Source organism: Quercus lobata, chromosome 2 (genome assembly GCF_001633185.2).
Source record: "Quercus lobata isolate SW786 chromosome 2, ValleyOak3.0 Primary Assembly, whole genome shotgun sequence".
Taxonomy (NCBI): Eukaryota; Viridiplantae; Streptophyta; class Magnoliopsida; order Fagales; family Fagaceae; genus Quercus; species Quercus lobata.
Window position 1 is genome coordinate 48,455,441 of NC_044905.1, and position 17,222 is coordinate 48,472,662.

Sequence of the window (17,222 nt, forward strand, 5' to 3'; positions counted from 1 at the left end):
AAATTTTTTTAAAAATAAGGGTAAAATGCTAGAATCCCCGCGACTATACATCTTCAAATTTGAAAGAGAACCATAGCATTTTACAAATTTCAAACAGTGACGTAGAACTAAATGTAGAATTTGTTTAAGGGCAATTTTGTGTACAATATGCTCTATTTTGGATTTTTTGGGCTTTTAAAGAATTGGATGTGAATGCTCTTTTAGACTCAAAATTTAAAATTTATACCATAACTATTTTTTATGATAAATTGAATCAAATTTAAAAAATAGGTATTCTGGCTTAGGATAAATATTTGGTTATTCTCTCATGAAATCTTTGAGGAGAGGGTTCAACACATTAAGTTGGAGGGGGAATAAAATCCAAGAATGCACCATATTTCAAAGTTCAAACCTTGCCTTCCTCGCATTAGGACCATGCATAAAGTTGAACCGTGAAGTGGGGGTCATTTATAGACATCAAAACGTTCAAGATTTTTTGACAATCTATCTTTTTTTTTTTCTTTTTTTTTTTTTATGATCATGATCAATATCATATCATATATTATATAATAAAAGTTGTGCTTAGAAGTCGTAGTTGTGTCAAATGGCTATATCAAATTGCAGAAAATTTATCAAATTTCTGTTTAAAAAATTAAATTTAGTTATTTTGTGGCATACAACTACTATACCTAAGAGACCTAATTAGTTTGAATAGCAAAACTAAATTAACAAGCTATATCTTTTCTAATTTAACGTAATGGACTTTTTTTTTTCCATATCAAAATTTTTTTTTTTTATACCATGTCAACTTCTTGAGATGAGAAGTTCTATATCTTTTTGATTTTATGAACTTTTTTTAAGGATATATATATATATATATATATATATATATATATATATATATAATTTAATGTCATTAACATCATAGACTCTTTTTTCTTTTTCTTTTTTTCCATATGAACTTCTTGATATGAGAAGTTCTATATACTTTTTGATTTTTTTTTTTCACGTCAACTTTTTCAAGAAGTTTAGGATATATATACACACACACATGGTTATTTGATGTATTTTTTCATTTTCTTACCAATTGTATGGTTTTTTGATTTAGTCTTTCCTTCTACCTACAACACCTACAACCTCACAAGTATGTATTTATTTACTCTATTTTTTTTTTTATTATAATCAAATTGAATAGGTTTTATGTATTTGTTGCTTTTGTTTAAACTATTTTCCTTAAAATTTGATATATTTTATATGCTTATGGTTTGAGAATCATTGATTAAATATTGTTAGACATGGTTTCATAGTGGTGGATCTTCCATGAGAATTGATATATTAATTTATACAAATCTCTTATTCTCCTTTTGGAAGTTCTAATATTTTGCATATCATATATGAATTAAATTTTTATGATATTGGTTCCAATGGTGATATGTTGTTTCCATCCCCTCAATTTCGATTTTGAGGACAATCTTCTTTTTGGCTTATGTATTTGTTATAATTTATTAATTATTTTCATTAAAGTTATTTTACATACACATTATATATATATATATATATATGACATTAATTTGATGTTAGATTATTGCTAACAAAAACAAAAGGGTTGGTACAATTTTAGAACTTCTTATTTTTGATAGTTCAATTTATATTTTCTTAAAATAGTATTTTGTGAACTAAAATAGTTCAACAATAAACTAATTTTAATATGTTGTATTTCAATATTGATGATGCAAAGAAAATCAGTAGGCTGAATGCATCGAGCTTCAATGGACTAGTAGTTGTCTGGAAGGCCTAAAAAGAAACATAAAAGATCAAAGGTGACCAAGGTGAACCGGCCAAAACTCTCCAATGCTTAAATTAGTTTTTCCTTTAGAACTCAAGAATTCCGACTTTTGGAGTAGTGGAAACTTACTTTCATTTGATGTGGATGAGTCCTTATATAGTGAGTTTTGGAGTGGTTTATTGTTTAGTAACTTCCTCAATGTGTACGGAAGTTAGAAGATTCAGGCTTAACTCCCACAATTGCTATAGAAGTTAGAAGGTTCAATCTTATCTTCTACAACTGCCATTAGAAGTTAAGAACTTAGTGGGAAGTTATAATGATGAACAAGAATTTTGCTCATACTTCTAAATAGTAGAATATGGTCCAAATCATAAGCTTTTGTGCGTAAATCCATTCTGAAAATTTTCTAAGTGTTGCGAGGTCGTCCTGTTGCTTCCCTGATGGACGACCTTCATACCCACAGACAACCTCCCCATGGTGGATTGACCTTCCTATGTTGGGTTAACCTTCTTGGTCCTGGATGACTCTATGGACGAATTGGAGATGGTTTGATTTTTAGTTCACCATCAAATGCAGTTTTGAAGAATCCGAATTCAACCTTGATGAGAAAGAGAAAAAGATAGTCATTGCATTTTGTTAATTTTGACCTTTATAAAGATTGAAAAAGAATAGGTTAGTTTTTTTTTTTTTGGTTAATATTGGGATTTATGTTAGAATGATAACATTTACCATTGGTTAACTTTGAATATATATTTACTATTGGTTAACTTTGAATATATATAAATATTAATTGATATAAATGGAAAAATAATATTTCAGATACATGCTGGACATGTAAGTTGGAGACACAATCGAATTTGCCAATATGCAAGTCTAAATAAGCATAAAGATATGCCAAAGAATCAAATGCACGGCACAAAAACAAGGGAGACAAAGAGAGAAAAGTACTTGCAACGCAACTTTCCAATATGGAAGAAGATGTAAGAATGATAGAAATATGTTTTTATTTAATCAAAATTTGATGGGTTTCTCACTGTTGTTTTGAATATATAATTTTTATGTGTGTGTGTGTAGTTTTTTTTATGAACAAAAAATGGGTAGAGAGGGGCAACTTGAGTTGACGTCTTCCACCTCAAATTTTATTAAATGTTTCAAGTAATTTAAAATAAATTAAATATTTTGATTATATATCATAATTTTATTTTTTAATATGTAAAATTTATATACTACACACCATGTATACACAAAGTGACTCAATATATTTATACATACATGTTGCAAAATTAATTTGTTTTTATCACGTAACTCATAAATTATTAATAGAGTTTCAACTTTCAACATATATAAGTTTTAATTAAGCCGTGCATCACACGGGCATAATACTAGTGTGTGTGTGTGTGTGTGTATATATATAATAACTAATAATCGAAATGTTTGACTTTTTGTTGACCGTTCCTCATTGCACCATGTGACTACATAAATTACTACCACACACCAACATTTAAAAACACTAAACAACTAGTGGCAGGTCATATTTACTTTAGCACCAAATTACTAAAATTAACGCCATTATTCAATCTGGCATTTTTTCCACCTTGTTTGATACCATATCATCTTAGCATATATTATTCTCCTGTTATTTTACATTTCCAACCACAAAACAAACACAAAATGAGTTGAAGTATGGTGAAACTACCACCAAATAAAGATTCGTTCGTTGTTTAAAGTTTAAAGAGACTTCTCTCATTTTAGCATTGCATATCCTTATTAGGTACATCCTTACAATAGAACAGCATCAGCAAAAAGAATTACAAGAATAATACTGGGGGGGCTGGTGTGGGTGTGAACCTATGAAATGATCAAGTAATCAAATTTGTGCATGGCTAGTTAGGTTACTAACACTCAAGTTCCTAGTGAGTATGAAAGCCATGACCTCAAATTCCTCTCCCCACCCCCCATTCTTATTGGTATAGTAAAATGTCAATTGAACCAAAACACATCAGCGAGAAGTAACTGCATAATTTTAAGAGAAGGAAAAACAAGTATCAAGATCAAACAGTCAAATAGATAATGTAACTCATATTCTAAAGAGATGATTTTATATATATTTATCAATCCGTTTAGCCTGAATCATTCTCCAAAACAATACACCATATTATAATAACATCAGCTACTTTAAACAGGACCAATTCTTCCTCGGGCAATCCCAAAAGAAGTAATGCCACATGTAGCACTACGCTTAATGTAGACTTCCAACTTGAGCTGGCCACAAGAACCAAAAAAATCAGTTGGAATTAGAAGAAATCCTGTTGAAGGAGGACTATCAACCCGATGTTGACTGTTCTTTGTGAAAGATTCTAATCGGAGAGAGCTTCCTTGAGTTTTTACTGCAAGACCATAGGAGAACCCTCCTGTTGTTGAGCTGGGCCCAACACAATTAATTGTCACCGCATTCCCACGATGGTCAACACAATTATTAAGAACAAACAAAACACCGTTGCTCTGTTCTTGGAGGACAAGAAATTTGTCAGTAAGAGTTAAGGACACAGAGAAGTTGGAATCATATTTGAAGCCTATTGCAGAATTTTTATGCTTGCTACTGAAATGAACATATATCTGCTTGGATGAAGCAATGAATTTGCAATGTGAAAGGGGGCATGAACAAGGTGCATATATACATGTCTTCTCATGGTCACTTTTCCTACTGTAAGAAACCACTTCTTTGCAACCATACTTAGAATTCTGACACGGAATTTTGACTGCTTCTAGAACCTTCTCAATGGCTCGGCAACGGTTATAGCCAATAGGCCAAAAGCAGGAGGGACATTTATTCTTAAGTTTGTTGCAGCAGGAAGAGCAAGCTATATGCCCATTCTCACACTGAATTGTCATGCAAGCAATCAGAACGTTAGTAGACTGGATTTGAAATATAATATATGTATGCCATGGATGATGTACATGGAAGAGGCAGCAACATGGATAACTGAATTTGGCATAAATAAAAAGGGGAAAAATTCTTTAAAAAATCGCCAATTCACGAAACATCAAAGATCACCAATTCTGAATCATTATTGGGGTAACCAACAGTATATATCTCATAATCAATTTTTAAATGCCATGACAATTGCAAATTATAAGTATTATTCATGCTTACCCATTAACATAGTTTTCGGCTCAATGTGTATGTATCCAAACCATAACTGATACAGTAATACTTCAACAAGACTCCATACATGCACTTGAATAATTTAGGCATTATGAAGACATGACTGACTACCTTAGTACTACTTAAACCAACCAAATGAGATAAGAAAGATAAAAATGAAACCTTGGAAAACAAATAAGAGTTTCAATTAAAAATTATATCTCTTCATAACAAACCGTCTAATGTTCAGTGAAATTAAACCATAAAACAATCAAGCAAGCCAGTCCAGCATGAAGACAAGCTTGAGCTCAACCTTTCATTACAAGCCAATAACCAATGAAGCACAGGTGCATTTCTGGATTCGGGTGTGGGATTCGGCAATTTTTGAAAAAGTAGGGTGCAGGTGCAGGTGCAGGTGTGGGGGTGCAGTGATTAAAAAATTATTAAAAATATTTATATTTATATTTATATTTTTAATATATTGCTAAGCATACCTTTTTATATAATAATAATAATACTAGAAAACTCATATAATAATAATAATAAATAAATAGATAGATAGTAATAAGTACACTAAAGTTTTTGACACTTGAATTATTGACAGAGGTATTAAAATAGATGAGGCTTCCCACAAATAAATAAATAAAAAGATGTGGCTTAGTCGCTCACGTATTTGGTCAGCCCAAAAAAAAAAAAAAGGGGAAGATGTGGCTGGCTCACATGTTTGGTCAGAGAGGCACAAAAAACAAAATAAAGTTAACAAAGGCAAAGGCATTTAACTTATCCAGTTATCCTATCGTTTTACTGTCAAAAAAAAAAAAAAAAAAAAACAAAACAAAACAAAACAAAACATTTCAAAAAAAGAAACAGAACAGAAGGCAGGGGCTCTGGCGAAAAAAAAGGATGAAGAAAACAAAGAAGCAAAGAAGAAGAAAGGGGTTAAGGCCACCGGTATCACAGTCACACAGAGAGAGAAAATGGTTGTAGCAACTGCAACTTCGTCTTACCAAAACCACACCTTCTTCTCCGACTTTCTTTATTCTTCTCCTAATAATTCTAACCTCTTTCCTCTCCATCTTCCCTGGCTCCAAGAGACAGTTAGTCACAAGTTTTTATCCATTTTTTGTTTGTTTTCATTTCTTGTTCGTCGCCGACACGGTGTGTTTCAGCGGTTTCAGCCGATACGGACTGATTCGGCCCGATTCAGCGCAAGTTGGTGCATATGGCGAAACGAAAAAAGAAGAAGAAAAAGAATGTGGTTTGTCACACAGGCAGCGGCGTCCCTCGCACGTCACCGCGTCGGACACAGGTGCGGCGGCCATTTTGCCGCGTCCGTGCATCCCAGCCAATAACCAGAAGAAACGACAACAAGAACACTACCTTCTTGATGTGTATTAGGCAAACTCTTTGCTGTAAAATGTTTTCTATAATTTTAGCAAAGTAAATCCTGATTTTAAACCAAGCATCCATTATCAGCATTTGCACACAAAGGTGAAGACAAAAATTACGCTTTCAAGTAATCTTTACCAGTGAACTCAAGCTTCCATTAGTAACCTAGTATTACCTAAAATTTCTCCAAAATATAGCAGAAAACCTTTATCTTTTAGCATATTTTATCCATGAACATATGTTATAGAGGCAAAGCAAGTTTGGTTCATGTGTGAAAGCATTGCAACAAACATATGGTTGTTGGAACAAACTTAAGAATATGTTGTAGCAATCAGATACAGGAACCACGTCCATCAGTAATATCCAATAGGGATAGTAATCTTTTTTTTTTGATAGGTAATCATAAATTTATTAATAAAGAGAAAAAAGAAACGAAAAGTACAAGTTGTTCATGATGATGAACAACAAGAAAAAAAGAACAAACAGCACAGCAAAACAAGAAATCAGGAAACTAAGCTAAGGGAAGACATAAACTCAGAGAGAGAAGAACAATCAGTAAAACCCCAACAACGAGACCACTCTAAAAGACTACGTTGGTATAAAACTTTTAATTCGTCCAATGTCTTCTCATTATCCTCAAAAGAACGACGATTTCGTTCCAACCACACAATCCACATTAAGCACCCTGGAACCAAATTCCAAATGTCTAAATTATGTTTCCCAAGCCACTGATGCCAACAAGATAACAAACCCGCCACTGATCTTGGCATAACCCAATGAATACCAAAGGCCTGAAGCATAAAAGTCCAAAGGGAATGAGTAAAAGGGCAATGAAGAAGAAGATGGTCTACCGACTCCCCATCACAACACCACATACAACACCAAGTAACCAACGGGTGACCCCTAAGCATTAGATTGTCCAAAGTGAGGATCCGACCATAAGCAGCTGTCCACAAAAAGAATGCCACTCGCCTAGGAATCTTTGGTTTCCAAACACCCTTCCAAGGAAACAAAGAATTCGAAGCACCCTGAATCACATGGTAATAAGACCAGGTGTCAAAATTACCATCACCCATTAACTGCCAACAAAGGGTATCACTCCTATCACCTCAAGGAATACGAGTTTGGATAAGCTGGAGAAGGGAATAAGATGCAGCTAGCTCCCAATCTTCAAAAGCTCTATAGAACCTTAAATCTCATACTCTAACAATACCCCCTTCTGACAACCACAAAACCTCAGAGATACAAGCATCCTTGATCGCTGAACACACATAGAGATTAGGATAGAGATTTTTTAGAGTATTATCACCAATCCACCTATCATGCCAAAAGCGGATACGAGTACCTTCACCCACTACGAAAGACTGATGCTTAGAGTAGCTCTCCCATCCTTCATAAATGCTTCTCCATAGGCCACACCCATGAGTCCTCTTGCACACTTTAGAACACCATCCCCCTTGACCCTCACCATATTTTGTGGAGATAACTCGCCACCAAAGATGGGTATCTTCATGCCCATATCTCCACAACCATTTCCCTAATAAAGCTTGATTAAATGACACCACACTTCTAATCCCCAAACCACCCATCTCGACGGGTAAACACACCTTTTCCCAGGCTACCAAAGGATATTTGAAACTCCCCTCAGAAGACCCCCAAAGAAAGTTCCTCTGAATACTTTCCAATCTAGCAGCCACAGATTTAGGAATAGTAAAAAGAGATAAAAAGTACATTGGGAGGCTTGAGAGAGTACTCTTAAGTAACATGAGCCTACCACCCTTAGATAAATAGATACGCTTCCACCCGGATAGCTTCTTCTCCATTTTCTCCAAAATAGGATTCCAAATCGAAGCTGTTTTAAAAGAAGTCCCTAACGGCATCCCCAAATATTTCATAGGCAAATTGCCCACTCTACATTGAAGAATATTAGCCAATGCATCTAGATTATTCACCTCCCCAACAGGGACAATCTCACTTTTCCCAACATTGACCTTCAAACCCGTAAAGGCCTGAAAACAAGACAACACCAACCTTATGGACAGTAGCTGTTCCCTAGAGGCATCACAAAATAAGATAGTTATCATCAGCAAATAGCATATGGGAGATACGCAGCCTAACAGAGTTCACAGAGCCCACCTGAAAACCCCGAATAAGATTACACTCCTCTGACTTCTTCAAAAGTCTACTCAAAACCTCCATTATCAAAAGAAATAGAAGCGGGGATTAGGGGTGTCCACAGGTCGGGCCGGGTCGGGTTTATGCCCAACCCGGACTCGACCCGACCTTCACGGGTGGGGAAGATTTCAACCCGCAACCGACCCGTCAGCCGTTCCAGATCAATCGGGTCGAGTCATATCGGATATCGGCTATGAATCGGTCGGTTTCGGGTTTTCCGATTTCGCCGGATTTTGGCCGAAATCTGGCCGGATCTAACGAGATTTGGCCGATGTTCCTTCCTATCTATGGAAATATGGCCGAGATTTGGCTGAGATCTAACTAGATTTGGCCGAGTTAGAGTCGAGCTCACCGGAGTTTGGCCGAGTTTAAGTCGATCTGGGCTAGATTCGCCGGATTTAAGCTTATCAGAGTGAGGATTTGAGCAAATCTGCGTAAAGGAAGGCCAAACGTGACCGGATCGAAGCTGAGAAGCCCAAATGTCGCCGGATTTCGGCCTTCTTTTTGAGGTTTTGTTGGGCGAGTTGGGTAGATCGGGTTTTTGAGGATGGAAACCGCCACTCGACCCGCCCGGGTCGGGTTCTGAAGATTGGGACCCGTCACCGACCCGTCGAAGGTGTCAGTCCGACCGTGACGGGTCGGTTCCGGTCGGGTTGGTCGGTTCTGGCGGGTCATCGGGTACTCTGGACAGCCCTAGCGGGGATAATGGATCCCCTTGTCTCAATCCACGAGAACTACCAAAAAAGCCTTCAGGGGAACCATTTACCAGAACAGAAAAACGGACATAAGTAACACAAGCCTTAATCCACCCCCTCCATTTCACCCCAAAACCCATTCGGCCCAACAAATAAAACAAGGCCTCCCAGTTCACATGGTCATAAGCTTTTTCAATGTCAAGCTTGCAAACCACACCCGGTAATCTACTCTTCAACCTACTATCCAGACATTCATTTGCAATAAGCACTGAATCCAGAATCTGCCTTCCGCCAACAAATGAATTTTGAGACTCTGAGATAAAATTATCCAAAACCGCCCTCAACCTATTAGCCAACACCTTGGATAGCAACTTGTACACACTACCCACCAAACTGATGGGGCGAAAGTCCTTAATGGAAACAGCATTACACTTCTTGGGAATTAGAGTGAGAAACGAAGCATTCAAAGACCGTTCAAACATAGAGTGCCGATGAAAATAGTCAAAGAAATCCATGACATCCTTTTCCACAACACTCCAACATTTGTGGAAAAAAGTCATGGTGAAACCATTAGGACCAGGGGCTTTATCACCCTTCATCTCCTTTAATACCTGGATGACTTCCTCCTTCGAGAACTCCTTCTCCAAGGACAACCTCTCTTCCTCTTCAATGCATGCAAAGTCTAACCCATCCATAGTAGGATGCCAAACCTCAGTTTCCTTATACAACCCCTGGTAAAAGAGGACTAACTGAGAGCACACATCAACCTCATCCTTATAAAGAACACCATCCACCTCTATCCTCTTAATTAGATTAGCATTTCTATGGGAATTTGCTAATCTATGAAAGAAACGAGTATTATTATCTCCCTCCTTCACATACAAAGCACGAGACTTTTGTCTCCAGGATATTTCCTCAAGAGAAGCCAAATGTTCTATGTACCCTTTGAGCTGAATGCGATGATTCTGATCCTCATTCGATAGACCCACTGACTCCTCTCTAGCATCTAAACCCATAAGTTCAGTAAGCAAATTCTTTTTTCTAAAAGCCAAATCACCAAACACCTCCTTGTTCCACTTTTTTTAAATCAGATTTCAAAGCCTTCAACTTTTGTGCCAAAATAAAACTTGGAGAGCCCATAAAACTATAACCAACCCACCATTGCTGCACTCTATCAACAAAACCCTCAGCTTGCAGCCACATGTTTTCAAATTTAAAGGCACTATGGCCTTGTCGAACAACACCAGCTTCCAACAAAAGCGGACAATGATTTGAAATAACACGCAGAAGCACCCGTTGGGATATATTCTCAAAATGTTCCTCCCAATCTAGAGAAACCAAAGCTCTGTCAATTCTTAACATAGAGGGGATACCAGAATCTCTAAACCAAGTAAAGGAAGCTCCCTCTAACGGTAAATCTACTAAAGAATTACTCTCTATAAAGTCCGAAAAGGCAAACATAGCAGGGTTGAACGACTCACAGCCAAGTCTTTCACTTGGGTACCTGATAATATTAAAATCCCCTACTAAACACCATGCCATGGGCCACTTGGCTCGCACCCGTAATAACTCCTCCCACAAAAAAGACCGCTGACTAACCTCATTGGGGCCATAAACACTTGTACACGCCCAAACAAAGTCATCTACTACCCCTCTCAATAAGACATTGACAAAAAACTGTCCAACAATAACATCCATCTTTTCAAAAACCCTCATCCCAAATCAGCAAGACCCCTCCCAAAGTCTGGACAGCATCCAAAGCAACCCAATCAATGAAAATACTTCCCCATAAACTTCGAACAAAAGCAATGCCGACAGAAGCTACTTTCATTTCTTGAAAACAAACAATATCACATTTCCATTCTTTAATAAGATTCTTACAAACCTGTCTCTTCTAGGGATTGTTGAGCCCCCTTACGTTCCAAGAAAGTAGGCGTAAATTCATTAAAAACTACCAACAACCCCCACATCATTTGAAAGAGCTCTGCTCCTACTCCTACTCCTAGAAGAAACACCTTCATAATTAACATTAGAAATGAGCCCCTTAAGCTCCCTAAGACCTCGTGACCTTGAGTTTGTAGGTTGCCTAGGCAACCCAACATTAATCACCTTGAGACATTCCTGTTCAAGAAGGCGAAACAAAGCCAAACATTGAGCTTCATGTTTCACAATAGGAAAACCCATCATATTACAAAAATCTTTCATCAGCTAGGACACCCAACTTGAATTTGGTTCAATTTTAGCCACCAGAGCCCCTCTTGTATCATCCTGAACCAACACCACCTCACCAAGAGTATTAGGATCCCACCGAGTCAAAGGATTACACTCCAAAAGACAATTATCTTTCCCCCCACTACCACCCCCACAGTTATCGGCTCCATTGTTGTCCCACGGCAGGAAAAGAAGCCCAAAATCATTATGACAAATACCAACAAAAGTTACTGACCTTGGCCGTGCCACCACTTCGTGGTAGTCACTAAAAGCCTCAACCCGATCTTCCCCTTCCCCAAACTCAGTACCCAACTCGTTACCCAGCTCAAACAAAGGGGAAAAACGATTCTGTTTCACCCACCAATGCCGACGATGTGCCTGTGACCCATTTTGCATAGCCGGAGGCACCATCGCCGTACTCGCCGGAGTAGAACCCACCTTGCCGGCATCGGAATCCACCATGTCAGCCCCCGGTGCACCGGAATCCTCCATCGGCGTGCACCCATCAAGCTCCAACTCAGAAACTGAAGCCACCGTCGCACTAAACTCTACATCGTGATTGGCTCAATCCAAAATGGCAAACGGAGAAGCCACTTCAGCCCCCAGTGCACCGAAATCAACCATCGGCTTGCACCCATCAAACTCCAGCTCGTAACCTGAAGCCACCATCGCACTAACAGCTACATCGGAAGTAGCTCCCACTAACCTGCCAGCCGGTGAAGCCTCCAATGCACTATGGGTCGAGTCGCTGTTGAGTGCAGAGGCACTAAGTACCAATTCCGGCGCCGCTGCGCTCTCCAATGACTCGAAATCACCACACCTAACACCATTCGAGCACTCGCCTATTACCCACGATGTCTGAGCACCAGATTTTACTTGAAAAGAACCGGGCTTGACCAAACTGCCCTTCATGAAAGAAGGCACTTGCACCACAGGTTGGGCTTCATCAAGCCCACCTTTTAGTTTAGTGACTACTGGCCCACCACCAACATCCTTGGGCCAGCTGATCTCCTTAGCATTCAGAAAAGTCACTACACGTCTTCCTCCCACAGGCTTGCACACCCTCAAAGCCAATAAAGGAGGAGTCAACTTAAACTTACAAGCCCGCGTGGGTCTGCCAGATAAAGCTGAAACATTGCCATTTCTAGCTGAACCATTTTCAAAAGAAACTCCATGAATCACGTTCTGCCCCCATTTAGTTCCATTTTTTTCAAACTTCCTGAACTTCTGCTGATTACCATAAACAAACATACTCTTCCCACTCCGGCCATCACTAGCAAGCTGGCCACCTCCACCACCATTAAAAACAAAAACTTTGGCCAAAGAGACCGATTTAGCAACAAAGCAAAAATTCCTAAGCTCATTCTGAAACAAAGACCAACCAGCTCTATTAGAGCTTGCTGGTATCATAATACAACCTCTCCTAGACCCACCAAAATAAACAGCAATAACAACAAACAAACCAGCTTTGTTAGGATCTTCCACAAAACTCTAACAACTTCCCATTTTCCCTAAATCTCTTACAAAGTAAAACATGGCTAGGCACCCAATCTCGTATATCTTCGAGACAAGTAACCACTCTATGCCCCTACGTCCAACCCAAATAGAGCTCTTAACATTCCGACATGTCTCATGAATGGCATACGAATCAGACCGCCCCCCATCAAAAGAAAAAGAAAAAAGTTTTGCATCAACATGAAAAGACCTCTTGCTGCCCCCAAGGACAAAGGATTGAGGTTTAGGAGGGATGTTTAGAGAGGTTTCGATGGAGGAAGGACATGGTAGGGTTAAAGGTGCAGGTACAAGGGACGGCTGTTTAGGCAGAGCTTGGTTTGACCTCTGAGTTGGTGGGGGAGGGGATGGCAAAGGCAATGGTGGAGTAGGGAGATAAGGATATGGGAAAAACCCGAACTGTGGAGGAAAACATATGGGGGAAGGAGAGGGAAAAAGTGAGGGTGGCAAAAAAGGAAAAAAAGAAGGTGATGGTTAAGGGAGAGGGAGAGGGAGAGGGTGGGGTGGAGGAGGGGGGTGGAGAGGCTGAGGATGGGGTGGGGGAGGGGGGTGAATCATCTTCTACTCCATTGTAAGTATGCTCATGCTCTATGGTGTGAAGTCTTTTTGATGTTTGGAATCCAGTGAGTGATGCCTAGGACAGTTACCTTTCTTCTTTATGGATGATAACTTAGTGTACTAGAATAGAACACACGGAGGCACGCAAAAGCATTACAAGATGACAGGAAAATGAAGTAAAAACTACACCAAAACTTAAAAGGTAATAGACATGATAAAAAAAATGAGTCATATCTAGTGTTGGTAAAAAGTCAAGCCCACTTAAGCACAAAGGCCTCTTGGAGCCTAGGCACAAAGCACAAAGCGCAAGCGCACGCCTAATTGAAAAAAAGCACAAACTTTTCAAATATAATATCTAGTAACCTTTAATAAAAAAATTCGTAAGATATAGTAAAAAAGTTATCAAAACTCAATATTTGTATATTTTACCTATTAAGTAAGCGCAATTGTATAATATTTGTAAGTTCAAAATTTACATATTTTTCTAAAGGATTTTATATAGTTAACTGAAAACAATTATCAATGGACAATAACAAAATAATCTGTTTTTTTTTTTTTTTTGGCTGAGAATAACAAAATAATCTAGTTGTAGGAAGTTTAAACATAACATTTTATAGAATTCTTTTTTGCTACATAACCATGATAGTTATGATTAAATAATGTATATGGTTCAATCAACATACATCTAAAAATTAAAGACCAAAAAGCACAAGAACAGTAAATTAATCTTGTTCGTATCTTTTGACATGTAAATAAAAAATAATTATTTTTGTAATACAACACCTTCAGTAAATCATTGGCCCATGTCATTTCTTTCAAGATCAAACAATTAATTTTGATGTTCCATATCTTTTATAGAAATAAAATAAAAAAGCACACCTAGGCATGTTTTCTAGTTATTCAAAAAGTGCCCAAAAAATGTGCCTAAAGAGTGCTTCATTAAATGAGATTTGTTTTGGGGCTTCAAGCTTTGAGCTTTAAGTGTGCTTTTAATAACATTGGTCATATCAGAAAATATTAGTTCTGTTACTAATATGTCAATTCCCAGCAATCTATTTAAAGTTAAGAAAATTTAGAGCTTGCTATTGATACAATCCAAGTAATTGATAATTCTGAATTCCCACCGCAACATGCCTGCAAATAATCTCAATTTCTTTTGTGAGTATCCACAGTGTATATTCCTGTGTACTTGGGCTACACACCTCTATTTGTTAATATAACCTAAAACTTTTTTTCTTTTTTTTTTGTGTGGGGGGGGGGGGGGGGGGGGGGTGGGGAATTGAAATACAATCTAAGCTAGAATGAAAGGTCCTTCTTAAGACCAAGGCTTCAGGGTTAATGTGTGGAAAGCTATTCCTTTATGCTTGATGTGGAATATATGTAGGGAAGATAATTCTAGGACATTTTAAGGAGTTGAGACCTCGGAGCTTCAATTGAAACTCTTATTTGAGATCCTTGTTCGATTAGTTTAGGGATATTGAGAATCTTCTTGTAAATCTTTTCTTGATTCTTTAGATCTTTTTGATTTTCGATATTAATTCTTTGGTGGGGCTCTTGTATACTCACTGTATAATATAGTGTCGAACAATTCATTTTTTTAATAAAATTTTATTACCTATCAGGGAAATAAAAATGACTTCAGGGTTAATTAAGTTTTGGAGTCACACATGCCAAAGAGACAATATCTCCCAGCAATAAAAAAAAAAAAACACCACATACAGGACGAAGAAACATCGTTTTACCCCCACCAATCATCAGACAAACAAACAAAAAATAGTAGAAAATTGAGCAATGTAAGATAGAAAGTGCGAATGTCTAACTACAAGCATTAATCATGTTCTAAAATAGATTGGATAGTTTTGTGACTTTCATACTACTGCCATCTACTGCATTCTGTATATTTCCTTCTTTTTAAGTATGATGTGCATTTTTCTATTATTTTTTATTTTTATAAGAAGTATGATGTGCATGTTAAACATTCCAAAGCTAAAATGGAAGGATATTATCTTTTTTAATTTGTAAGTTTACACACGCACTCAAGTGGGTTATGAACCCACAACCTTGCCCTCCACACTTTTCTTTTGAGAGTGGAGCAGATGCCATTTATGGTAGAACTCATTGGCAGTATATTATCTATTGGGTATGCACTATTTTTTTTTTTTTTAAAATAAAAAAAGCTTAGTTATTAGAAGGAATTTTTAAAGTAACAATGGACTGCTTATATGATAATGGAGGCATCCCAAAAGCGGCAAAAGTGAATCATACACTACACTGGTCCATTAGAAGTGCAGCATAAATGGATGCTAATTAGCCTCGCTTTCTATAGAAAGTATTTCAGTACTTGACAGAGGACACTTACACCTCATACTAAAAAGTCCTTACAATGTCAAAACCGGCCTTCATATACCCAAAAATAATAATTTCCAAAAGGAAAGTACTTTAGCAGTTGAGGTAGACTCAATATGGAAACAAAAAAGCTCCCCGATCCTCAATAAGTTCAATTCCTAACTCCACAATTTTAACAATTTATCCAATTTATGTTGTAGCTACTGTCAATTTATACTCTCTGTATAACCTCTTACACATAAGTATTACTAAATTTTTCATCAAAGGTCCTAGGAGAGCATCATAATCAGTTGCAAGTAACTGAATACTGCTAACTAGTAAAATTCCCTCAGGGCAGACAATGATTCTCTTCTTACAAAACACCTAGAGAAATACAAAAACAGCCAAAGCAAAAAATTCAAACCCAAGTGACCAAATCGAATTCTAAAACTTCTCACACCACGTGATCACCAAAAATACTCTCAAAACCCATATAGAAATTCAAACAAAAAAATTCAATCTTTACACGCATACGAACCCAAAACAGAAACAAACCCATAAATTTCCAATAAGTTGAAAAAAGTGAAAAGAGAAGGTAAAGAAGAGACCTGAAAGACAGGAGGGGACAAATGCTCCAGGCAAATAGAGCAATCGAGGACTTCGGGATCAGTGAGAGTCACGGAAATGGAACCGTCACCCACATGAATAACGTGGCCATCATTACCAATGGTGGATCTGGGTCCCACAGTGACATCAGAACCTTGGTTTCCTTGTTGTGCTTCTTCTTCTTCTTCATCTTCTTCTACTTCTTCGATTTCTTCTTCTTCAGTGTCGTCTTCTTCATCGTCATAAGAGGCTGCTTCTTCTTCTCCTTCTTCTTCTTCATCTTCTTCTTCGTAACTTTCATCGTCTCCTTCTTCTTGTTCTTGTTGTTGTAGGCGTTGTGGGTCATTTTGGTCCACAAAGTTGGTTTGGACAGAGATCCGGAGTCGTTTTGGCCTGGGACTACTGCTGGGGCCTTCCCCATCTTCTTCTCCACCCACCGAGAACTTCGCCATCGCTCTCTCTCTCTCTCTCTCAGGTCTTGTCTTGTATTTTACCCCAAAATAAGGCAGTGTTTTACGAATATCACGGAGATTGTAGGAAACTAGCATTAAAAAACTAACTATTCAGTTAGTTGGCCCGTTTGCAAACAATCTGTGATTGTAACAACTCGAGCCTTAGAGGGTCGATTTAGGGCCTTTAAATCGAGCCTCTAAGGCTCGGTTTACCTGGTTTTCCATCCCAAGAGTCCACGTGGAGTACACGCGGAAATCGAGTGTCTGAGACTCGATTTCCACACGTACTCCATGTAGAAATCGAGTGTCTGAGACTCGATTTCTACGTGGAGAACACGTAGAAATCGAGTCTCAGACAGTCGATTTACTTAAAGTAAAATCGAGTCTCT

The 17,222-nt window shown here is 37.8% G+C and overlaps 1 protein-coding gene across 1 annotated transcript; it reads right to left on the minus strand.

Moving 5' to 3' along the window:
* Positions 1 to 3,829: 3,829 nt before the first annotated feature.
* LOC115975734 (E3 ubiquitin-protein ligase SINA-like 10) lies at positions 3,830 to 16,901 on the minus strand. The gene is made up of 2 exons (XM_031096640.1): positions 16,384 to 16,901; positions 3,830 to 4,645 (listed from the first exon to the last, which is right to left on the minus strand). Exons 1-2 carry the CDS (start codon positions 16,831 to 16,833, stop codon positions 3,941 to 3,943), a joined length of 1,155 nt encoding a protein of 384 aa, XP_030952500.1. The 5' UTR covers positions 16,834 to 16,901; the 3' UTR covers positions 3,830 to 3,940.
* Positions 16,902 to 17,222: the final 321 nt, after the last annotated feature.

Bases quoted from the DNA above. Each gene is read 5' to 3' on its own strand.
- LOC115975734 (XM_031096640.1), bottom strand. From the start codon at position 16,833: ATGGCGAAGTTCTCGGTGGGTGGAGAAGAAGATGGGGAAGGCCCCAGC. The intron at 4,646-16,383 runs GTCTCTTCTTTA...ATGACAATTCAG, and splicing joins TGTCCCCTCCTGTCTTTCAG to TGTGAGAATGGGCATATAGC.